Source organism: Tauraco erythrolophus, chromosome 9 (genome assembly GCF_009769465.1).
Source record: "Tauraco erythrolophus isolate bTauEry1 chromosome 9, bTauEry1.pri, whole genome shotgun sequence".
NCBI classification, from domain to species: domain Eukaryota; kingdom Metazoa; phylum Chordata; class Aves; order Musophagiformes; family Musophagidae; genus Tauraco; species Tauraco erythrolophus.
Window position 1 is genome coordinate 4407649 of NC_141473.1, and position 26377 is coordinate 4434025.

The following is a 26377-nucleotide window of genomic DNA, read 5'->3' on the forward strand; positions in this document are numbered from 1 at the left end:
CAATGTAGCAGAACTCTTTAAGCCCCCTTGCTCCTTTCAGGTCAGTTTTAGCTCAGGTATAATCTGCATACGGAACGGAATGGAACGGAATAGAATAGAACTGAACAGAATAATACAGTTGGAAGGGACCTACAATGATCATCTAGTCCAACTGGTATTTCTAATATCAAACAGTAACTTTACTGGAAGGTAAGCACTTGGCTATGTTCAGTTCCGGAAACAGAAACACTCAAGATACACAAAAGATGATTCTTTAAAGTCAGAGGGTAAAATCTTCTGCTTCCCAAGTTCATCACTTGCAGTTCAACAATAGTATATTTCCAGTGCAACTGGTTATTTTGCATTGCGATTGGCTATACCCGAGGCTGAAAAGAAGGACATGGAGCTGCTGGAGCGAGTCCAGAGGAGGCCACGAAGATGATTCGAGGGCTGGAGCACCTCTGCTATGAAGACAGGCTGAGAGAGTTGGGGCTGTTCAGCCTGGAGAAGAGAAGGCTCTGGGGAGACCTTCTAGCAGCCTTCCAGTACCTAAAGGGGCTACAAGAAAGCTGGAGAGGGACTTTTGACAAGGGTGTGTAGTGACAGGACAAGGGAAAATGGCTTTAAACTGAAAGACGGGAGATTTTGATGAGATCTAAGGAAAAGATTTTTTACGATGAGGGTGGTGAGGCACTGAATCAGGTTGCCCAGAGAAGTTGTGGATGCCCCATCCCTGGAAGTGTTCAAGGCCAGGTTGGATGAGGCTTTGGGCAACCTGGTGTAGTGGAGGGTGTCCCTGCCCATGGCAGGGGGGTTGGAACTAGATGATCTTTGAGGTCCCTTCCAACCCAAACCATTCTATGGTTCTATGATTGTATGAAAAGCGGATGGTTGGATTATAACAGCAGCAAGAACTTAGACCTTCTCATAGGTCGCTCATTTCTAAAGCACCAGTGCTGAAACTGTAATTTCTGTGCCCAGACATTCAAATGTACTGGGACAATTTAAGGCTGTCGTCAGATGAGTATGCGTGTGCTAAGGCACTGCAGCGTTTACTCCGAATTTCCTCTACGAAGCTGATTCAAAGATTACAGTAACCAAATGTGGTCAAGAAATTGATGAACACGTGAAGATCCTCATGGGCACAGAGCCAACCGTGGTTTGAATGTGAAATAAATGGTGGATAAGGCTATGCCTTAGGATTGACTGCAACGGGCTATCGTGCTAAAACGAGAAACAACTTCCTGACAATAGGTTTGAATCAACATTGTGTAAGACAGGAGATGTGAACAAACTAATAAAACTGTTCATCTTGGCTGCGGTTAGCAACGTGGTGAGCAAGAAAGTGAGGGCGGAGGGATGCTGCTGCTCTGCGGAGCCCCACGATGTGACTACTTCTTCGCAAGAGGTGTGGTGAGCTTTCGTTTGCTATGACAGCGACAGCTGTGAATTTATCCGGGGGTGAAAAATCTTCCTTTCTGCAGAACAATTTTACAGCTTCGTTTAGGAGGTTATTACAAAGACCCAGCCTGTTTTTCTCAATCCTTAATCACTTGACAATGGCAGCCTACAAGATCTCTCCTCTGTCACAACTGTTGTCTTGATCACTCCTGGATTTTTCTCCTAGTGAGCTGATTTCCTGCAAATCTGTACAACTTCTGTATGTTTTCTTCAATCAGATAAGAGGAACAGATCACAAGCCACTTTATTAAGAAACTCAGGATAATTTTTCTCAGAGGATAATTATAAAGTGGGGAAACTGAAGAATGGCAACATGAAGTAACTTGACCCAGTTCTCCCGGAGAACAGTGGCAGAGCTGGAGAGAGTCAGCAGCTCTCACGGGCCTCCATCCTTTCATCCTCCATCCCTGGGGCATCCTTTACGTCTGTAATGAGGGAGCTCAGGGATGTTGCAGTATCAGCCACAGCCATGAGATAAATCCCTAATCAAATGAAGAAAACCTCACGTGGGCACTGAGAGGGGATGAACCCATACTCTGACACTGTTTCAGAGCCCACAGGCGAGCAGTGGCTGTGGGTACCACTGCCAGGAATATTTCTGGCTTCCGCCGCTCGCCAGTGATGGACAGCTCTTTACTCACAAATCAAGACCTGTAAATAATAGCAAGGAGAAAGGAGTAGGTAATTCTTCTGCCCTGCCAAGAACCACCTGCAATATGACGCACTGACGCACCTGAAAGTTGTTTCCGATTTTACTGGGAGACAGTTGGAAAAGCCTCAAAGTAATTTTTCCCTGCTCTAACTTGCACGCTACAAAGAGGAGCGAGGGTATTACGCAGCATTGCGGAATCAATAGTTATTGTGGAAATTATTGGTTTCATGTCAAGGCCAATTAGCTGCAAGTGGAATTAGCACATACCCTGTGCGGGAAGAAAAGTACATGTTTTTCCCTAGATGGGAAAGGTGTTGGCTACGAAGGGCCTCCATGCAGATGTGCACAGAAACTTCATAATTAGCGTCAGATTTCCCAATGCTGAAAAACTTAACACCAGCTTCTTCTCTCGACACACAGGAGTCTGCAGCAATGACCTGATCTGTCTCGGAGAAAGGACAAACTGAGAGTGGACAAACCCGTAGACCAGACTGACCCTCTACACTTGGATTTTACACCAAAGAAAGGCTCTACTTGGCCAGCCGAACTACTCACTGCATGTTTTGGAGAACCATGCTGGCTGAGATCAACTCAAAACACCATCTTACCCCTACACCTTTCCAGTACCGCCCTGACTTGTGCCAACAGAAATTTTATTCCATGTTGCAACGAGGATTTATTACATTTCATGGACTAATCTATGCCATGCCCGGTTTGGCTACTGAGAAAGAGCTCAACGCTTGATACTCAGTCCTGCTTGAGGATTAAGTGCTTTAGAGGAGAAGGTAAGTGTAGACGTAGGTGTGAGGAACATGCAAAGCTTGTCATACTAAAGGAAATCGGCTGCATAAATTTTAATAAACTTTAAAGATAAAAAAAAAAGCGAGACAAAGGAGCTCATTTTCAGGACCTCCATGCAAGGTGGTGTACAACTGAATGTTTTTGCAGCAACTTAATCCACACTTTGAATCTCACCCTGGGAGCAGCCAACGCTGAAGAAGACCTTGCAGATGCCAGGAGGGTGAGAGCCCGGGGAGGGAGGCAGCCCTGGGGCTCCATGCACGCCAGTTCTGCTTCTCTGGACCTTGACTCGCCTGCAAAGCCAAACGCGAAGCCACATTCATGAAACCAGTTCCTCAGTTCAGCGGGGAGCTGGCACCCGTCGCCACCATCACTGAGCAACGCGGCGCAAACACCACGGCGGAGAAAGGCTGAAGTCAGCTTCCTGTACCCGCGGAAGACCTGTCCACCCCTAGCTACTGCTGAAACCTCTGCATCAGCAGATCAACAGATTCTTTCTATAAAAGGCTTTCAGGGCCAAAAGGGACTTTTTATTCCGGCTTATTAAAGCAAGTAAGATGCATGGAGTTGCTTTGCAGCCTGCAATCTATATGCGATCGCTGAAGGCCCTTTGAAACACAACAAACACCACAGTAAACCTTGGCTCGTATGACATCTTTTGTGCTGCGGCGCGTAACCCTTGGTGGCACTTGGTGGGCAGCAGATCTCAGAGATGTTCATATAAACTGCACTGACCCCTGAAATAAGGAGAACTGCCCCAATGGACATTCGTGCACTGGAGGTGACAATGTCCACCAGTCAGAGACAACATTTAGGTGAGACCAGAGGGGTACAGCAGGCTCCCTCGGACCTACAGAATAACACGCAAAATGCCTTCACTGGGATAACTTCTGGAAATAACATCACTTCCACGTATCCAGCATGTGTGCTGTGAAACACACCTGCAACAATTCCTCGGGATAGTCCCTCTGTTAGTTTTTATTTTATTCTCGAATCAGCTCTGCATCCGTTCTGCTGAAGTGCGGCACTGCTGCGGTGGAAATGGAAAAAACTACTCACAGCTGTAGGAACACAGAGACAACTCAACGGGGGTGATAACCCATGTCCTGAGCTGCAAGACTCTCCTAACTCAAATCTGTGGAAATCCCACCCCACCGACACTCAGCATCTACAACAAAACCCTGACGCCTCTGTGTTCTGCACTTCTTTTGCAAAAAAACAGCCTTAGCTTTCCGGGGAGGATCCGAAGCAGTGGCCAAGGCTGAAGTAAACGTACTAACGGTGCCATCCAGAGGTACTTGGGTGTAGCACACAGCTCTGGGTCAACAAGAACTACCATGTACGTGAGAGAGGAGCTATGCATAATGTTTTATGTACAAACTTTAAACCAGCTATGAAATAATCACATTTCCTGTTATTTTTCATTTCTTTTTGCCCACCAGCTTTCAGTCACTTGTTTTTTTTCCCACCTCTCTCAGTGTTCACTGCGTGTTTTCACTTTCCACATATGCTAAATCAGTCATTCTTAAAAATATATTCATCTCTGGCCTCTCTTGGCAACCAAAAGCTATTTCATTTTACTCACAATTGCTAAAAACAGGACCGTGTGCTCAATTTAGAGACACTCACCTGTATTTCATCGCCACACAATGGTTCGTGATTCCAGATAACAGCACCCACACAGCGAAACAAGAAAACTAGCAGTGGAAAACAATCTTTTTTCTCCAACTCAAACAGCTGATGACCCTCTTTCAGCTGTGAAATCGAGACTCGAACTTGATATAAGAAGATGTTCTTCCAGCATATGATTTAACATATTTATATGTGTGTGTGTACATGCAGTTTATGCCAGTTGCCTGAACGGTTTGGGCGCAGCATCACCTGTGGCACGTCTCACAACGGGCAAAGTATTTCACAGAAGATATTTGTTTAGTAGCAAACATCTAATTCACCTCTGTCTGCAGAGATACCTCCTTCACTGACGCCCGTATTGTGTGACATCAAGATGTGGATTCACAAAGTGATCCCGCTAACATCAGAGTAAAATGAAACACTGAATCCTTATTTTCTCCTTTGGGAAACTAATGAGATATGACACGTTACAAACAAATAATCCCAACAGCACAAACTGTATTCTTACTTTTTTAATCTTTGGGATTTTTTGAGCTTTATTCAGGTAGGTAACACATTTTGAGATGTACTATCTTAAAGATGCAAAAATCCTAACTACAATACACTTGTATCTTTTTTTTCTGATAAAGCATCACTTACACAATTAGAATTAAGGCACTGGGAATTATTTAGTCACCCTACACAAACTAAAAGGAAAATTGAGAAACAGATTGACGTGAAAACTAACCAAATAACTTCTCAGATAGCCTATGGCAAGCAGCATTCTCATGTGTTGCATCCCTCCCCAAAAGAGCATCCTTCTTTTACAGTTTCAGTGTTTGAAAATCAAGAAAGAATATAAAAATGTAAATTATGTCAAATGACAGATGCTGTTGCTGACCCATACCTACTACAAAGAACCACAGTTGTGGTTAAGAGAAGACTTTAAATGTTATGGAACCCAAATGTTTAACGTAGGGACCGATGTCTGCACTGCATTTGGAGTCACCTTGAGCTGACCTCAAACCTAACGTGGCCTGAGCATCAGATGATGGCTTCATTTCCCACCAGTCAACCCTGGACCATGCCCTGATTATAACTGCACTCAGGTCTCCTATCAGCAGCTGCAGAGAGGTAGCTCCTGGCTCAGTGAAAGCACAGGGTCATGGAGACACCTGCATGGAGAAGGGCTTGAAGGGTCCCTTGAAAGAGGTGAGTGAGCCTGCAGAACCCTTCACTCTGGAAAGATGGGAAGTGGAGAAACAGCTCTTGCATTTCAGACATCTCAATGCTAATACATGTCTGGAGGAAATAGTAGGCATATGGAGTCCTTCATAAAGCTGTGAGATATGACCTACAGAGATCACTGAGTCAACAGTCTTAATTTTATAATCTTAATGCTGCTAGAAGGTTCAGACACATCTTATATCAAGCATACAACACTTTCAGGCTGCAGCAAAAAAAAACAAAAACAAACAAGCAAAACCCAAGAAACACACAAGTTCTATGCACTTGAACCGATGAAAAAATTATAGCAGTAATGTAACAGAAAGTATTTCTTTAAAAGATCAAAGAAAATATGTCTTTCCTTTCCTGCCACTTTCATACACACAGTGTTTTCCCAAAATGCGTTTTGCAAACGAAAACGTCATCATCCACCCAAGTCTAAGTGCTGCACAAGGACACGTTTGTTCAGACAACAAGTGGAAGTGAACCCTGATGGCAAATTTGTGCCACCAACAGGAAAAGATCTGGAAAAGGCATGGAAAAAAACTGCTCTTGTGCATCCACTTCGAACATGTACCAGGTTCCAAACCACAACTCCTTTTCATTCAGAACCTAATGTGTTGTAAGGAAATTAGAGCACGTTTGGCAGAAAGGGAAGCACAAAAATCATTACTTACGTTTATTCCCCTTTTTTCCATGATTGCCCCCACGGAGGGCAGGGTGCAGGGTGTGTGCACTGACCTGTACTTCCCTGTCCGCACTTGCAGAGCTCTCATACCGCACCGCTGGGCACCTCCTACATCATTCTCAATATCATCTCCAATCATGATGGCCTGTCAAAGCAATGAAATACAGAAAAACTGGCGTCGAGCGGATTTTATTTCTGCCATACGTCACGCTCCTTTGACATAACGAACAGCTTGATTTGATGTTTAATACTGCCATCAGACAAATTAAACAAGATAATATTGTCACCGTATTGATTAAAAGTCATCCTACCTTGAATATAGCTCATGCTATAGCTCCTCGAGCAATGTACTAGGGCAGTACACATCTGCACAATTTGTAATCAATCACGAAAATCAAAGCGATTTGGCACGGCTCAAAGAAAATGCTGAATTTTAGGAAGTTAGTCCTGTTCTGTTCCTAACGATGCACTTACGTTATGCTCCAAGCAGTTTAAATCAAGCTTAACTTTTCAAACATTTCCTTAAAATCGGTATTCTAAAAGCCAGCCAAAAGCTTAAGCTTGTGATCACTGAGACACGCAACTTCGCAGAGCTTGATCCCAATCCACACTCAGGTTGATACAGAAACTTCTAAAATCTGATTTATTTATTTTTGCATGATGTGATATGGTACGTACAGGCCTCGTATGGTTTGTGTTACAGTCAGCTTAAGTCTATGCAAATACTAATAAACTCAACTGAGTAGATTACCAAAAATATGTAACCAATAAAAGACCTTCTGGCTGTGCTAAGATTTGTCAGTGTCTGATGAAACATGCAGTGTGCTCACTTCAGAGCTTCCATCTTTGTTAAAGATCTTTGTTAAATTTCTATTTAATTTAGCAACCAAGGGGTCTTTCTCATTAACAACTGCATCTTCAAAATTTCAAGCACTTATTATCATCCTGCATTAAAAATTGTTACATTTATTTTATTCTTCAAATTTAAAAATTGTCAGGGCACGTCATTTTATAGTGTCAACAAAACTCAGTACATATCCAAAACAGTAGCCTTCAATTAATAAGGAAAAAAAACAGCTTTCAACCTTATGAAGACATTCTGGATTACTCTGAAGGGAATGGAGGCAGCACCTAAAACTGGGGCAACACACCAGTTTTGAAAATATGTAATCTAGTGTATGCATACGATTTTAAAGCATGATTTTACACCTTCTGTATCAAATTTGAACTTTATCTAAAATACATTCATTACTTGCATCTTTAACCACTTGGTCTTCATCTTGTTGAATTAGCCTCTTGCTCCATAAATCTAACTGCCAGGTTTTCACAACCACGGCACCTTGCAACTCTAGAAAATCCTGCCTGAGTTTCCATTCCTTCCATGTACTTTTGATTATTCTGATATCTGCACATCAGATATGCAGAGTCATAGAATGATAGAATGGTTTGGCTTGGAAGGGACCTCAAAGATCATCCAGCTCCAACCCTCCTGCCATGGGCAGGGACACCCTCCACTACTCCAGGTTGCTCAAAGCCTCATCCAACCTGGCCTTGAACACTGCCAGGGATGGGGCAGCCATAGCTTCTCTGGGCAACCTGTTCCAGTGCCTCACCACCCTCACAGTGAAGAAAGTCATACAGAGTCACTACACAAAGAGTTTCCTTTCTTACTAAAGAAATTGCTCTTAACATTTTGAGTGTTTTGAGCATTTTCTAGGGTCTGTCGTGACAGGTCCATGTCCCACATATGGCGCTTGGGAGGTTAAAAAGCACTTTTACAAAGGGGCCCAGGTTGCCTTAGCTGGCAGCTGGATTACCAAGAGCAGCACCATGGGGTACTCCATCAGGCACACACAGCCAGGCACCCCAGCATTCTTCCATCTGCAGAGAACTGATAAATGGGCCCTTGTCAGAGAGGTCATGGGAAACAGGCACACACAGCAGAAGCAGAGATCGGCTTCTCCAGAAGCAGCAATCTAAAGGGAATGCTGAGTCTTTTCATACAGCTGGCTGCAGCTTTAAGGACAAAATCATATAGAAAGTCTGTGTTTCAGGCGCCATTCCAGTTTCCAGTTCTGCCCAATACAAAATTCTCTTCTTCCTTTGCCTTCACATGGAAGCATCATCTCTTTTTCACATAGCGTGCAACCATACAAGAGCCAGTTTATCTTCTGCGTCACCCACGCTTCAGTTCCCACTCTGTACGCAGTCTGCCGGGCACGATTAAATCATACATATTGAAGAAGTCTAAAAACACTAAAGCTCCAGAGCTATTTTTATTAATCATCTAATTACAACAAAAATCTTCTCCCACTTATTACCTAGCATGGTGGACTTGGCAGTGTTAGGTTAGCAGTTGGACTCAATGATCTCCAAGGCTTCTTCCTACCTAAACGATTCTATGATTCTATTTAAAGGAAATCTCGGGATATACCTAAAGCCCCAGTTGAACAGAAGATTTTCTGAGAGCATTCATAAACCAAACTGAGCTACAAACACATGTATTTGGAACAGCTTCAGTTGATAAAAACTAAATCCGCTTCCGAATAACACATCAGGTGTGGTGTGCAAGATTACACATAGTAGTTACCAGCCCAGTCTACCTTCCGTGTTATTTTTTAATACTGTTCACGTGAGGGATGATCATCATCTCTCAGATGATGGGATGTAATAGCACGCCCTCTCAAGTCAAGGCTCATTTGCCTGGCGCCACGCTGAAGTAGTTTATTTTGAAAGAGTTTACCCACCCTTGCTTCATTCTGCCTAAAGGAGTCACCACTGTGTCTACACTTTGAGAGCAACTTTAAGGAGCAGAGAGACATAAGGACTTGTGACAAAGGGGTCAGAGCTGGGGAAAACATGCCCATGGGGAAGGAGCAGCAGGAGGCTTTGGAACAGGAAGCTCTTCCTTTCCAGCTCTCTGCTCACAAACCACTTGGAAGCCACCAGACGATGGAGGGCTCAGCCTTTTTCACCCTTTCATTACTGGACCACTTTCCTTATGCACTCTGCTCATGGAAGCACCTGGGTTCCTAATAAGATGCCTTCCCTTGCAGATAGTTCACCTTTCCTTGCCACTCCTCCAAACAAGCAATCCAGTATGAAATGGGGAGAAAATGACAGGTTAATTTTAAGTAATTGTAAAACAAGCATGTATACACGGATGAGGAAAACAGAATGATCCCACTGTTACATACAGAGCTGCAAAGAATGTGGCAACACCGCTCCCAGCCAACCGCCATCACCAATTTCCCCCCAAGCTGCTTTGGGATATTTAATCATTCTCAACCACTGGCTTTAATAGTTTATAATCCCCTCTTCTTACAAAATTCCTTCCAACGTCTCCCCGAGGGGGACAGGGGACAGCTGAGGGGGAGGGACAGACCCCAGGAACAGACCTGCCCTCCGCCACCTGCATGCCCTTGCTCAGCCTGAACCTAGACATTCAGGATGAGATTTCTGAGCACCATTTCAGTTCTGGGTTCCCAAACCCCTAAAAATTAATTTCCTCTGAAGAACAGGAAAGGGCAGAGCAAGGCAGCTCACCAAGCATTCGCTTGCTTGCTAGGGCTGTGTTTTACCCCGTTCAGGCAAGTTTTCCTGCAAGACGCCCAGCAGCTCTGCAAGTGCAGCTGCAGATGAGCAGCGATGCCTGTCCAGGCCAGCTTGTGGCATACGTATACAAAAATGCACTCCAGCCCCCAGGGATTTCACAGATTTACTATCGGTGAAGGGCAATAATCACTAAAGGAGGAGCAATTATTCCCAAATCATTTAGGATTTAAAAAATCATTGGCAAGAAGATAGAGGTCGAAAGGTGCACTGTCAAGGGAAATAAAAAAACTCTACCTGTCAAACCTGGGTTTAACTTCCTCTCTGACTGCAATATGGTAAGAAAAGAGAGAAAGATATAAAACTGAAAGGTCACATACCCACTGAAAGCAAGAATTAAAAGATCTGCGTTCGCGTTCACGTTTTACACAGGGATCACACCATTAATCTGTTCAATTATTCTGCGGAAGCTACTTTTTTTACATCAGCTAAAAAATTACTATAGAGAAGGGCAAAAATGCAGTGAGACAGTCTTTTCAGTTTTACAACAAATTATCAAAGAACTAAAATGGGCATTATTTATATTCTCCTAAACCATACAGGTGGTGAGAGATGGTGCATGCGGTTGTACAAACGCAGTAAATAAAGCACACGTGTGCCAACACTGAGTGAAGGCACTGCTCTTGAAGAGTCCCCATCAAACTCAACCCAGATCAGCAGGGATAATGGAGGAGATGAATATAACCTCCAAGAATTTGCCAGTGGGAAGGCACAACATAATCCCCATTGGACAAGCGCCTGTGGCACAGGAATCATCACTACAGTCAGCAGTCTCACTGGAGGTGTCTGGGCCACAGAACCAGAGCTGAGTGGAGATGGGAACTACCTCCTCTCACCCCCAGAAGCAGCCAACACTAAAAAGCCTTCAGAGATGCTGGCTGGATAGTGAATAGGAACCTCATGTATCTTTTGTCTGCAGACAGAGTTTTAGTATGCACTACAATCACAGAAAAATGTTTGATCAGAAAAGGAATTATGGAGTAAGAAAATAAACGAGGCAAAAAGACAACAATTTCTGTACTACCCAGCCATGCTCGTGTTACAATGCAGTGTCTACTCGGCCAAGCTCAGGTACGGTACTTCGGAGGTGGAAGTCTATGGAGGATGCAAATGAAGAGATGCACAGAAGGAAGCGTCCAAACTTCAACAGAAAATTTAACCCAGTGAACATTTCTAGGGTCAAAAACATTTACACCTAAGCAGATCTTTGCTACAGACTTAACCTTTATCAAGTTAAATGTGCCAGGGACATAAGGAAACAAAGCTTATATACCAAATCTTGATTAATGTATTCAACCCCTTTACACAAGAAATACATTTACTTTTCTCCCTATTCTCCTTGGCCCAATCAGTAATCTCCTAGACTTCAAGATCCCATATTACTGTTAATTATGTTTCCACCTTGGAACTAGTAGCTGTGCAAACATCAAACACACAAAGGGCATCCCACATGGCCTCCGACCTGGGAGAAGCTGCACAACACGCAGGTGAAACAAATAAATACATCAAACCTCCAGGGCAGATTTCCAAAGGCTGCAGCGCCAGCCAGGTTTCAATCAGCTTTCAGCAAGACTCAAAGCTTGAAACTTAAACTCGGCCACTTAACTCTTCTTTCGGAGATGGGAAAATATTCCCGTCGTGGCTGGTGATCGGGAAGGGGATGGCAGCACGGTGGCAGGTCCTCCGTGCCACTCTCGGGGTGACCTCTCTCTGCTCTCATGCGCCGCTAACTCCCACCTGAGACTTGCAGGTGGCAGAGATGGGAATTGGTTAACTACCAGTAGTTTATGCACTCCAGTATGACCTGCAATAACTCCCATTAAAGCAGGACAATTTGCTACAGAGACAACTTTTTATGATTATATAAAACTACCGGAACCTTAACATTATTTAGGTTTTATTGTAAAGCTGTAAAAATCATCCACTGTTACAGCTGCCTTAAAACATATGAATTAGGCATTTCAGTAACCTTTAAGATGTGTTATTCTTTGTCATATTACTGAATCATAAGATAGGTCTGGTTACCTCTAAGAGGTTTAAATTTCCAATCTATTAAAGTAATGCCGGCAATCTGTTATTTCTAGGCCATTGAGGAAAGGTTAAAATGAAAATTGGACTTTGGGGAGTTTCTCCTATTCTAAGTGCAGGTTGAAAACATCTCAGCAGCAGAAGGCAAAGTCAGGGTCTCGGTAAGAAGCAGTTATCAAGGGAAACGACTGGTGATAACTTTATTGATTAAAGCAGCTTGAGAAATGTGAGATTTGCCACTGTCTAGAATTACTGTGGTGAGACAGCTTTATTAAAAAGGTATTTTTCATTAAAAGTCAGGTGAAAGAAAATTGTAGTATGTTTTCAAACGCACAGCTCATCTAAAATGGTTTAATGATGGTATGGATTAAACGCATTCCACAGGTGGAATAAATTATTGGCAAACATTTTCTAGAAGTAAAGGCAAGTAAAACCAGTCCTTGTCATGTCATTACAAATGCAGAGAAGTATAGCTCATTCAGGAGACAGATTAAAACGTAACACAGCGCACTACTAAGGAACCCATTGAACTGCCTATACTGGGTTTTTATTATTTTGTATGATGAACCAAAACAACCTACAAATCCTTCTCCAAAGAACATTAAAGTTGCAAGGTCAAGCACTCGAAAGTTAGGAAAATATGTCAGAATTAAGGTAGTTTGCTCTGCTGTAGGTAGTTCCTCCTGTGCATGTGCATCATGATCCAGGTTTTAACTCCAGCAGCATGGTGCCATTATGCCGTGGGGTCTACTGTGCTCCTCCTTGGTTGGGCACACACTCCCTTCATCTCAAATCTCTCTGCATACAAAAAGATTACACCTACAGACTAGATATATGACTACAACAAATCGACAGTATTTAACACTAGAAAATATATGGAAAAAAAAACTGTGTCAAAATATAAAGTTAGTCACTAGTAGCACTACGAATATCTGGCAAATAGCAGAGAGTGAATAAATAGTAATCTCTGCTGGGGACTATTACTGCTTTTTCATACCCAAAACAAATCCTCCTGAAGTTGATGGGAACCACTTGCTGAGGCTCACCCTATGGGACCATTTTTGCCAGCTCAGTGATGCATTATATCAATTTTTGTTCCCTGGAGTAAAGTTTTCGAGACAGGAGTTCGGGCGTCCTGTCGCATCCCTGTGACGATACTCTCCCTCTGTGCCAGGGGCTGACACGGTCTCAGCATACTGTGAAAACCAGTGTCTGAGGACAACCACACTGTCCTCTCTATGGAAAAGGGAATGGCAGTAACACAAGGGCAGAAAACCCAAAAAGACCTCCTCCCTCCTACTCCTGCACACTGTTCTTTTCTGATATAAGCGGAAAGGAAACACAAACCTGGTTGCATCTGATTTAGACAAACAGTATCCAAGGGCTGAGCTCTGCAAGTTCTGGGCTTTTTCTTTGTTCTTTTTTCCAGCTACTTCTTCCTTAAATGCCATTCTGTGTCTGAAATAGATTTTTTTGGTTTGTTGGTTGGATGAATGGATTGAGTAATTGCCATGGCTGTACCTGGGATATTATGTTCAGGCTGTGCTCTCTTGTTACTGGAAAGATATCGACAAACTGAAGGGAGCACAGAAAAGAGCACCGCGGCGGGTGAGCGTGCAGAGGCACCGAATCACAAGGGAAGCTGCTGAGAGCTAAACACACAGTTTTAGGAAGAGACACCTACTCTAATGATAACAAGTCTAGAGATAATTGGAGGGAGAAAACATCCAGGAAGGCAAGCAGCTATTGCGGTTGTTACCTGAAGTAAAACTAGAAATAAGGAGATGCAGTTTAAAAGGGAAGCATCCCAATGAATGTCAGAAAAAGCTGCCTGCCCACGAGACCTACTTGGCTGTGAATATTGTCCCTAGGGTACTTACACAAGCCTGGTTGTTTGGCTCACTGAAAACTACTCTGGACAAAACATTAATAAATGTGAAGCAGGGAACACTCCTGCATGGGGAAGGAGATGGATTAGATGGCCTACTACGTCTTTTCCATCTCCTCACTCTATAATAAAGTAAAACCCAAGCACATACTAAATTACAGGGCCATAATTTCATCTCCAGGCTCTAGGGACCTACAAGGCACCCAAACTTCACTCCTGTTGTTTATAATGTCACCAAAAGCCCCTGATGGAATTATTACGTTGTAATTCACTGCTGTCTGTGAGTCATCTCATACTCATCCTTATGTCCTGTGTGACATAACAACAAATCAATAGAAAGGACCTGGGCACAACTGTAGAGAGGGGAAAAAATGGGCTGTACTAAGTAAGCAAGGAGCATCACACATTCTGAGTGTTTCTGGAAAGCATGATGAATCCAGTAACACAGGAAGAGTTTTTGGGTCGACCAGTGCTTCCTGTTTAACCTAAGTTAGAAAAATATTTTATTTCTGCCTTTCTCTTTTACTAAAAACGGTAGTCAGTGTGACACCAAAGGAAATAAATGACATTTGGGCTGCAATTCCACCATGCTGCAGCCTTCAGTTGCCAAGCAGACTGCCAGGCTTCGGAACACCTCTCACCTTGTGAGGCACAACATCTTCCATAACTCCTTGGGAAATGGAACTTTTATTCTTTTGTATTGTTTTCTTTAGCCTCCAAATACGGGAATTTCACCACAGATGTGCATGTTCTTTTGAACTATACGGTTTAGGAGGAAGGTGAGTAAGAAAGTACAACACAAGAGTACAAGTAGAAGGAGAAACCACAGTAGAGAATGGAGGGATGGAAAACTCTAAATTGGGTAGAGTTATGGAGGGCACAAGTCAAAGGAAAGGGAGACAGACATAGGGAATGAAAAGGGAAATAGCAGGCAGTCAAAAAGAACCCTCAAAAAAGCAGAGAAAATAGTGTCATGACTTTCAAGAGGGTAGGAAGTATGAACAGGGCAGAAGAAATTCAGCAGGTCCCTACCTGCTAGCATTTACCCTCTTGGTTGTCAGTCCTCTTTTGTCTACTTCACACTATTTGATAGAATGGGCAAACGTGGGTTTTTTCCCCCCCCCCGAAGCATTTTTTCAACTTTTTTTTTTTAATAAATCATAAGAAGATTCTGAATATAAATATTGGTCTGCACCATGTACAACATGCTGGGTTTGGAAAAAAGTATTTCTATATCTACCCAAAGTTTACCATGCCCTCCTGACCACATTGTCTTCAACCTCATCTGTAACTTTCCACAAAAGACAGCAAACCAGAAAAAAATGCATCAGTGGGCATAACTATACAGCACAGCCAGTGGTCATGGCATCAGAAACCTTACCTGCTGTGGTGGAACACCCATTTCTGCCAAGGCTGACTGGAAAAACATTTCTGCTGGTTTTCCCACTACCTCAGCTTGAACATCACAAGCATACTGGAGAAAAAGAAAAGAGAGAGACACAAAAAGTACTGATCAGAAAAGGATTTGTCCAGCTCCGTAACTCCAGTCAATTGTATAAAAAGCATGTGATTATTGATTTTTGCCCTTAAATAACACAATGGGTGAGCTGGTGAACATGAATGTTGGAGAATTTGGATAACAGAAGTGTTTAATGTTCTCTGTCAGGAGCGAAAGTCCTCCTGGAACAGCTCAAATTACAAACCTGTTACATTCTCCATCACGAGAGTAGTCTTCAGACTCAGTTTCAGTATCACTCAGTTTTGTAAGAGCATCACTCTTAAAGAAATAGCAAACAAACATCCTTTATATGAAATGATCAAAAGTGCTGGAGGGCCTTAAAAGATGCAGGGAGTTTCTTCAACCACCTGGCATATTTTTAAGGTTTCAAGTGACCAGCAAGATTGGAAACGTTTTATTTTCCTGCAACGACGTATCAGTACTACGCTGAAAAAGTGTTTCTAGCTTGTTCCTAGAAAACTAGAGGCCTGAACTTACTGAGGAGTCAAAAACTCTCCCCAAAACTCACATAGATACAAACGAACGTGCTGCGAGCATACATTATATCCACTACCTTCTGTGCTTGTATACTACCCTATTTAGCTTATTCTCTGCATTCACTATGTATTTTTTTTTAATCTCTCTGCAAGCCTATAAAAGGAAGAATAATGATTCTATCCTTCTCTCGCCCTTAGGCTGGCTTATCTATTGGGTTTCAGTTCCAGACAGACTTAATCAGGCTTAAAAACAGGATTGCACTTAAGTATCTTGCTGAATAAGGGCCTTTTGCTGTAAAAACTGTTAAGGGCTGTGTTAACAACACTCCACCAAACATAAAACGGACCTTCAGTTTTTCTCGGGTATCTTGCAGACAATATTCCATGTTTGTGTTTTCTGACTCCTTCTTTCAAGGACCTCACTTCCAATAAAGATACCATAACGGTAAAAGCTCACATTTTAAATAAAAATCTAAAAAACGAACGAAGCCAGAAAACAAATGAATCCACTCATCTTTAGAACGCAGCAAGCCAGTTTCAGTCTGTGGAAACTCCCTCTATCAAGGTGAGTAATTACAGAAGATGACCCATATTTATACCAGTTACTCTTTTAACAAGGTGCACAGAGCGAGTAAGCATAATGCAAGCTATAAAATACCTCTAATGCCTTCATATATGCTCCAACATCAAGTTTCAGACCATCGGTTTCTTTATAGTAGCGTCTGGAAATGAAAGTGATAAAGTTCCAATGAAACGGCAGTTAAATACAAAGAAACCACATTTTATTATTTCTGTGCCTATACAGATGTCCATATGGCTGCAACAAAAAGTCAAGTCATCATAAACTCTGGAGCCTTAATTTAACACGGGGAATTAAGTAAAGGACAGGCTCAGTACTGCGCAATGCCGGGGAAAAGATCTCAGACCGGACGCCCATCTGGCACCTGGGACACAACTCCACTGGTTCAAAGGGATTTCAACTAGCTAACATCAAGGATGAACTTGGCCTGTGTTTTATTGCACAGAGTACTAGCTGCTCGCAAACCACAGCAATTACATTGCTCTTCCTTTAATCGGCAACAGACACCCCTTGGCAGACACAAGATGAAGGCTGGCACCAACCAGCAGCCGCAACACCTTCTTCACTGTACCTGGAAGGGGATCCCAAACAGTTGACCATCATTGCATTGCCACATGAAGAAAGCCAGGGCACTGTTTATCAGGACTACGAAAGCCCTCCAAGCTAAGTTTTCTTCCTTCAAAAAATGTTCCTATTGCCATGAAGCTTCTATAATTAGTATCTTTATGGTGTTTTTCTGGAATAGCGATTCACATTAACACAGGTCTTCCAAGCTCCCCTGATCGGAGCAAAGACAAGTTTCAATATGACAGGAAAAAAAAGGCAGGATGAGCAGTCAGTTAAGATTTTATGCCTTATCCTTCTGCCATTTTCCATTATTCAGCACAGCCTCCCTTTAAAATGACCACTTGACCTTTGCTAGAACAGCCATTAACCTTCTATAGTCTAGCGTAAACAGCTTAATTTTCTGACAGTGGCATGACAGAAGAAATTACAAAGCCAATTCCCACTCTCAGCCCAAAACAGATGCTAAATGTAAATCACTCCATTTTCAGGAGGAGGGCATTCTGCTTCAGTGACTCTGACACTTTCGTTTTCTATGGAATGAACTAAAACTTCAACCAAAATCCACCTCCTTGCCCAAGTTAGGCACCCTGTTAAGGTCCACTCAATTACACTGATTCTGCACGTTAAAAACGAGTCTGGCTCATCCCTGGTTTTTGTATATGGCCCTTTGCATCAGCGAGGGTTCTCTAGTTAGGTGAACAATTCATCCAATTTACAACCTCTCTTCTTCAAGTCACAGAACTTACCCACCAGTGTAACTCGTTCAGAACTCACGTTCACATTACCTAAACAATCACTAACAATCACATGCTCACAGTGAAAACTGAGCTCAGAATATCCAAAAATCTATGGTTTTAAATGAAAAATAACATTTCAAAAATATAACAGTGGGTCTGGTTTAGAGCTGTCTACACCAACAAACGATCAAACAAATAAATACTTTCGTATGTACAGGCATTTTTGCATTGATCATGTTGCAAATCTTCAACAAAGGCTGATTCTGTATTTCATTTTGAAAGATGGTATTACATAACATAAAACTTGATTATTCCACGTATGTTAGCCATTCTGCTGTTGGCTCAACATTTTCTCCTTATCCTTCTAACAGAGAAACAGTAAGGACTTTTCACCTGTGTTGTAGGATCATAGCATGAGTGTCAGGTAAGGCAACACAATGGATTTAACTGCTCCTTCCCACTGATAAGTTCTACCCAGCTGGATCAATAACCCACAAACTAAGAGGAGTTTTCATGCCCATTACGGTCTATTGAATCACTGAAAAAAGTTGTCACTACTGTTCCCTCAAGCTAAACGTGAATAGTCTTTTTTAAGCCCGTAATTGCACAACAGATAAGAATAACTTCTTCGAGGCTGTTGGGATTTGTCATTATTTAGCACTGTCATTAATAAATTTCTGTTTAAAATCTCAAAATGCATCTAACTGAATTGTTTTTTGGAAAACACACAAATTCTCTGACTGGATTTTTCCTGCATGTGAAAGCTGGAGGTCAAAATTTAACACTCAGAGAATAATTTAAAATGTCTTTTGGTATTCAAACTATCAAAACAATCAATCCGTCACTTCAAAAGCACAGTTCTGTTTGCAGGTCTTCACCATACACACCAGCCCAGCCATTTCTCAGTACATCCTCGGGCTCTCCCATTAGGTCTTCTCAGCCACCACACTTTACTCACAGCCAGAGGAACATCTACCTCCATCTCCAACATAGTTTGGGTGGACTTTGTGCATTGCAGCTACTGTCAAACTGGAAGGGTTTCCATTTTAGCAAATAAAAACTCTCCTGACTTCTTTTTCCTCATGTGTAGCAATTCTCAAGCCACCAGGACAAAAGTGCTCCCTTATGCATGGCATTTTCATACACATGACATCAACCTGCGGGGATGCAAACGTCAGCTTTCAGAGACGGCACCTTTAAGCACCAGTCAAATAGGAAGGAGTCACGTACGTCACACAGGCCATCAGCCACATCCAGTATCACATCTCAGCCACCACAAATGTGGGCAGGATTTGAACCTGGAAGAAGAAACCTGACTGACTTGGCTGAAACACAATTTTTTGACCACTTGACCCTCCTCACCATGAGTAACTTCGGGACGCTGGAAGATCAAACTGCATCACAAATCCACACCAACAGCCCTTTATCCAAGCATGGCCTGTTGGATTTTTTTGTTTGTTTTGGGTTTCTTTCACTATTAATAATAACTTACTTTCAGTTCAGACAGGAACACATAGTCACAAGCAGCAGTTAAACCAACAGTTCTCATCTCTGTGATCTTGCAGGGTCAAAGACAAAAAGAAAAGCAGCGCCTATAATCCTACTGGCCTCTTGCAATACTCATTCACGTGGGGCTCACATACACCAAAATCCAAACTCTCCATGATTTCTACGGCTATTTTAAGCGGCTCTCCCAGACTTGCTCATAAAGCAAAAGTCCTTTTCCTAGTGGCTTACAAAACTACAGCTATTTAACCCCTCCACCGCCACATGAAACAATCCACATGTTTGCATCAAGGTCTAGCTCACACTTGAAAGCTGACTTTGAAGGGCTGGAGGCTGGCATTTGCTGTGCTTATACACCAGGGCAATTCCAGGTTCTCCAAAAGCTGCTACAACTCCTCCTCAAAAGAGATACACCTGTATCTCTTACCCTCTAGCAGCTGATGAAACACATTCACACAACTGCTTACTCTGCACTGTCTACAGAAAAAAAGACCATCGACAGCTGAAATTCAAGAGATGCTTCACCCAGTGCTGTAGCAGCACAGAGACCCTACTGATGAGTATTTTCAAAGTCAACTGGAGGATTTGGTATGGCAAGTTCAGTGACTTCCAATGCCCTTTGCAATCCTGCATCAGCACAGGGCTGATGCTCACGGGGAGCATCCATACCACCTTCTTTAGTATGATCACCTCAGTTTTCCCTTACACCCCTAGAAAGACTACAAGTAAGTGACACAGGACATGAGGCCAATTTAGGTGACCGAATTACCCATTGAGGGCTCCTCATGGAGAAGCAGACCAGCCTCCCAGTCCAGACACAGAGATTAACTGCTTAAAAGTTGGTCCTGTGAATGACCACACCAATATCTGGCCTCCGTTAAGTACAAAGATACTGAGGGAAATTAGAAAAACGCAGAGACTTGAAGAAGAAACAGTGCTTAACTCACCCTCTTCCAAGGGAGATCAAAACAGGCTTCTCCATCCCAATCAGAACACGGAAAGCTTCATTCATGTTTGCGTAGGTGAAGTTCTCTGCTGCATCTCCGATAACCACGCAGTTCGGGTTTGCTTTATCAATCTCAGCAAATTCAGGGACAAGATCTACAGAAGGAAGAAAAAAAAAAATCCACAAATCCCTTACCATTTCAGATCTCATTGGAACTGATGGTTTTCCCCCAGATTTGTGTTTCCCTTTATTCATTACACAACATATTAAAAAAAAAAAATCCAAGGCTGAATAAAGTGTTCTTCAGATCTCTCTATTCCTGACAGGATCCTGCTATTCATCTGTCCTACAACAAAGAGCAAACGAAACCATTTCCTACCCTTGCCTTCCTACCCTTGCCTTAGCTCCCGCCACTCAAGTCTCAGTGGCTCATTATACCCAAGCACCTAGACCTGAGGCAAACTCCTGGGTGTTTGAATGAAAATATGTCACAGTGAGGGCAGGATCCACCTCCTTTCTCCATACCCACATTCTACAGAAGAAAACCCTTTAATCTTAAAACGTCTGTCATGAGAACAAAGACAAGGTAACGTCCTGCACAAGACCTCCCCTACCTCCTAGTCTCTGTGGTTAAGCAGCAGACTCCTCTGTGCACTTGCTGACCCCCAGCACAAGTCTGTGCCTTCACTGTACCGCTGTCATAAAGGAGATCTTGCTCAGACCAGACCACTAACATTTATTCCACAATCTCATGACTAAGGAAAAAGCTTTTCCCTGTAGGAAAAGACCAGCTGAGAGCTCTTTCCCACATGAGCTATGGGAATTCACTGCTCTGTCACAAATGCCCACATCTCTCTAGGCTGCCCCGCTACGTGTCCCAGCATCTGATGCAGCGTTGTCCCACCATCGTGCACAAGCAAGTGCGGCCTCAGGCTGCGCTCCTTCAAAATGCGACAGGCTGCTGGTGCTGGGGCAGTGACTTCGGCCACGGAGATGTCAAAGCCCATGCCCTGGAGCTTCTTCACGAACTTCTCCCGGGTCGCTTGGGTTTCATTAGTGCAGAACCGCAGCTTCAGACCAGATGCTTTGATCCTGTTGAGTAACAGCGACAGAGGGGTTAACCAGACATAGAAAAGGAGCTAAGAGTATCAGCTTTGCTGTCCCACCCCCAACTTGGATAATTACAATAAAAATGCAAAGAGGAAATGCCAGAACAGGAGCAGGATCCCTCACTGTGACCAAGACGTGCCTTAAATTTATTGATTCTGGGCACTACAGCCACAGTTTTCCTGTGCAGAGCCCTCACCATAGCATGCAACTGCCCTTCTGGAGCAGAGAGCTAAGCTAAACACAGAAGCACAGGTGATGCCCACCATCCCCAGGATACTATCATCTAGCAGGCACGCACTCCCTCCACACATCAAACCCCCTCAAATCCACTTCCTTTTCTTTAAGCCACTCCATGGATGCAGACACCCATGACCTGAAGGCACTGCACAGCCTTGAGTACAGCAGCTGCTGTGATATCACTGGCTATTGGCATTTTAACTCGGACTTTCACCTTTCCACATATGGATCACCTGCTGCAGTGACCAGCTGGAGGTAACAGGAAGGCTTTGCACTCCTGCAGGTAGGAGGCCAGCTAGTTGCAATGATGCTTATATCATCAGCCCTGAGGTGGCTTCAGTTACATTTATCCCTTCATCTCTCATAAAACACCTGTGCTGTTACTTGGTGGGTGATCCTGAAAAACATGGTACTTCAACTGATTCATTAATAAGTTTACAGGCAAATGGCTTCCCAAAGGAAGAAAACACAGCCCAAGTGCCCAGAGCTAAGGACATGGTTCCTATGGATTGGTACTCTGCAAACTCGTGCAAGTCCTCTGCTTCTAAGCAGCTTCATTTCCTGACCCAAGCTGTGGTGACCTACTAGGGATGTTACAAAAAGGCCTCTTCTCCAAGACCGAGTTGTCGGCTATTTGGAGAACCAATGTCTTTCAAAGTGGCCGTGGAAAATCAGAAGCATTGAAAACGTATCACAGTTTTTTAAAAATTTTTGCCAAAGGGACTGTCACTCAACTCCTCAAATATACTAAGATGGCTAATTCTTGTCAGTTTTAGTGCAAATTTGTACATAATTATCTTCGAGAACCTAAGCTAATGTACATTTGGATGTAAGTTTGGGGCTAGATGTATAAATTCATATTAAAATATTACTACATTTATTTCTATTAGGATGAAAAAGGACTTGGAAATTAGAAAAGCCCCTGCATTTGATTCTTGAGACAACAAAACGTGGTGGGTTCTTTTTCTACAGAAGATGAGCCCAATCGTTTTGTGTAAACACTGAAACCACCTCGAGGTAACGCATCCGATGACAAACTTTCCACCAAAGGATTCTTAGAAATCCAGTCCTGACCCAACAAGCCCCTTCTGCTCATTAAAACTGCACACCAGTGTCTTCTTCAATAACGCAGGCGATTCATTTCTTTCTTATTATTTGTCTTTCCTAATCATAGGTATGTGAATTATCAATTACACTTAGTGGTTAATTGCCCTTCATAAAGATAGCTTTTCTATTTTAAATTAGGCAGTTAATATGTTGTAACTAATAGCATCCACGTGTACATTATAAATATATCTTCATTGATTGGAGCAGTGAATGTGAGATTCACTCACAAGTTAATGAAGCAATTGAGTGAAGAAGTGCAGGGTGCACCCAGGGAATAATTATTGTTAATGAATTATGATGTGACCTTCTCAGAACAATGAACAATAGGTGTGACAGTGGAATGACAGTATTCCACATCTGTTATTCCAAACACGGTTTCAGCTGTAGCTAAAAAGCAAAGCAATGTAATTTGGACATATAACAAACTTTATTTAATAGAGCGTGCTGTGGTCAAAAAAATCTTATTCTAAACGCAAAGCCTATCTGTACACTCTTAGGAAAAAAAAAAAAACTGATTCACAACTGCCTGGAAGCAGACATCTGTTGAATAAGAATCGATTCTTTCTCTTCCTAAAGATCAACGAAACGAGTCCAGGAACAACACTAACTGCCAACTTGCACAGACAAACAAGCAGCCTCAAGGGCCAGCAAAGACACAGGTTTCCTACACCACAAATTTAACTTCCTTCTCAGAATTTTCAAGGAAAAACAGAGTTACACTTCTGAAAGGCTTGACCAAAGCAGAAGCAGTCTGGACACATCCTGGATCACTTCATGCCTTCGTGGCCACCAGCAATTACCACCTCAACAAACAAGCACAGTAAATGTTTAGGATCAGGTGAGGTCTACAAAGAGTTAGTCCAAGCCGGTCAGAAAATGGGAGTCCTCAGGTGAAACATGAAAAGGACTCTCAAAAATATGCTGGAACACTGAACAGAAGAAATATCATCAAACACTTCTGAGAAGACTTATTTCTACAAAAGTCACCTTTTCCTTCAAAGTTCACATTTTTAAGACCACCCTCTGCTAGCTCTCCACCAAATCCTTGTACAATAGTCACACTCACTGGTAAGTGCATGATGATACGCACACCGGGATGAATCCATCCCTCAGTGTCCAGCACAGGGGACGGTGAGAGGAGCCTGCAGGCCAGCACCGTCAGCAAACAACCATTAACTCAGACCTTACATAATTAGGGAGAGCTTTTAACAACAGCTCTACATGGGGGAAATCCTGGCTCCGCTTGTGTTTACAGCAAAACTCTCCTTTGGTTCTCCATCAGGTTTTGCACCAGGAGAAACTAAAAGAGACAGCCTGAAGGTCCCTGCCTGACAGAGGCGAGATGCTTTGCACAACGAGTCTATACTGCACTGTAACTATACTCAACTGCCAGCCCAACGGGAAACCTCGAGCTACTGAGCTGACCCACTGTTCATAATTCAAGAAGCACGTGCAAGTCACTGCAATTCCTAGTGCCAGCAAGTGTGGGGATGTTCGGAGAAGAATAAAGAACAAAATTTGTAACGTGCTGCCTTACAAGATAAAGAGCAAGGGATTAGACACCTGCAAGTAGAGATGAATGAGGCAACAGCAGATGAAATACACAACACAGGTTTTATCAAGATCTCCAGCGTATTACAGATTTATCAGCATCTGTATCACAGAAGCGCAGGGAACCCAGTCAATTGGGGTTTCAGCTGACCTCCACACATCGCGGCCGTGATAAAGATCCCAGTCTGATTCCAGAAATCAATCCTGATTAGAGCCCAGGCCAAGCACATGGACAGGCAGCACTGCACTCCATGCTGCAGGGACTCTGCACAGTCCAGGTAGCTGTGGACATCCTGTGGCCACCTCTCGCTCCCCATTCAGGGCCGTCAACAGGCTCACCATCAGACAAACCCGCTCTGTTTCCAACATGACTGCTCGCGCCGCTCCTAACACCCACGAGCAGGAGTGGGAGAACATGAACCTCACCTGCCTGCCAGGAGCCAGGCGGGAAGGGACAGCAGCTTCTGCCTTTTGGGGTGTCACAAACAGCAAACTCGGCTGAAAGCGCCTCTGCCACTAGAGAAACTGGTCAGAGCCCCTCTCAGAGGGGACAGCAGAGCGTGCAGGGCAGCAGGGAGCGGACGGAAAGTCCAGTTGCACTCCTCCAGCTGTGCGCCGCACAGCTGGCAGAGCAGGCACCGGCTGCCCGGAGAGCTGCCGTGGCACACAGGTGCTGAAGCAAAGAAACAAATCACATAAGAAACTTCCCAGCCCAAAATTATAAGCGGACAGATGAGTGCAGAACAAACACACCAACAGGTGGGTACGGAGACTTTTTCTAAGCCTTCCCAGAGGAGCCATTTAAACCCATCTCAGACTGAAACAACCACTCAGTCGCCCAAACAATCTCTGAACCTAGAACCAGGGCACCCACCCGGCACTGGGCATGCTGTGAGCACACATATCGGGGTGAGAGATGGAAATGAGGGTTTTAATTTCAGCCCCGAGCTGCCCCTGACGCTACGCCAGCTCTTTGAACTGACCTTTACCTCGTTCTGCCGGAGCGGGACACGACGCTGAGTGACAATGTCCCACAATGCAATTACCGTGCGTCAGATGAGCCGGTCCCTTACAAATCACCTCGAACTTTACACATCTGCTGGCTGTCAGCATCTGCCAGGTTCACTCACCCGAAAATAATGAAAAAACTCTCATTATTGTTCCATAACAGGTAAAGTGTTAGGACAATTATTAGGCATCCTGACTGACCTTGTGCAGACTTAACCAACCGCCCTTGCCAACCTTTACGGGCAGCCTTTGGGCATATAAAACACAAAAACTGTTCTTTCAGATGATGTAAAGGTTGCGACACCGGTAAGAAAAGAAATAGCCTCGAGATCTAGGCTGGAAGCCATCACTCCTTAAATTCACATTGTCCTGCACATGGCAGAAGCAACTAAGGACACGGTACAAGGCTAAACTTCCGACTTCGACCACTCTCTTTTGCAGTGAAGGTTTCTCCTCACACAGGAGCAGGAGCAGAGTCCTGCCCGCAGGCAGCAGGTCCTGTGCAGAACGGGCAGGGGGACAGAAAGCAAAACCCTGGAAGAGGCAACAAGCCTGAGCTTGGCAACTGTCCAACGCCAACTTCAAAGGGGTTTGGAGGAGGACTGGTTATGAGATTTCCAGAACTGGCTTTTTATCCTGCTTTTGGTTTTTCAGAGTGGGTTGGGTTTTTTTTAATTGAAAAGAAAGCATGCTAAGCACTTACACTATTTGACTCCTTTGCATCCAGCGGATGAATACCAGTGTGCTTCAGTGTAAACTTGTCAGCACTCCAGTACCACCTCGGAAACACAGGGAAATAACAGTACCTACCTGCAACCAAACATTAAAGCGAAACCAGGATTGGTGCAGCAATGCTGTCCTCCCACCTGGGCAGGGCCAACATTTGCTTATTGCCTTCTGCAAGGGCCAGGGTGCTGGTGCTACAGGTAAAACTTCTCCCGTCAAGAAGAGGTGAAACTGAGCCAAGAAGAAACTGAGCATAATGGTCAAAAGTAGAAATGACCTATCAAGATTCAAGGTCAATAGAGAAGAAAAGAGTTTGAAAAGAGCAGAAGTTTATACCACTTCTTTAGCCTGCCTGGCCAA

General features: G+C 43.5%; 1 protein-coding gene across 1 annotated transcript in view; it reads right to left on the reverse strand.

The window, feature by feature from the left end:
- Positions 1 to 26377, reverse strand: part of LHPP (phospholysine phosphohistidine inorganic pyrophosphate phosphatase) — an 87435-nt gene that overhangs the window by 52583 nt on the left and 8475 nt on the right. The window contains exons 2-6 of the mRNA XM_086616496.1: positions 21183 to 21370; positions 20280 to 20433; positions 16601 to 16664; positions 15329 to 15421; positions 6473 to 6564 (exon numbers count right to left, since the gene is read on the reverse strand). Coding sequence (XP_086472622.1) covers positions 6473 to 6564; positions 15329 to 15421; positions 16601 to 16664; positions 20280 to 20433; positions 21183 to 21370 — 591 coding nt within the window. The remainder of the gene's footprint in view (positions 1 to 6472; positions 6565 to 15328; positions 15422 to 16600; positions 16665 to 20279; positions 20434 to 21182; positions 21371 to 26377) is intronic.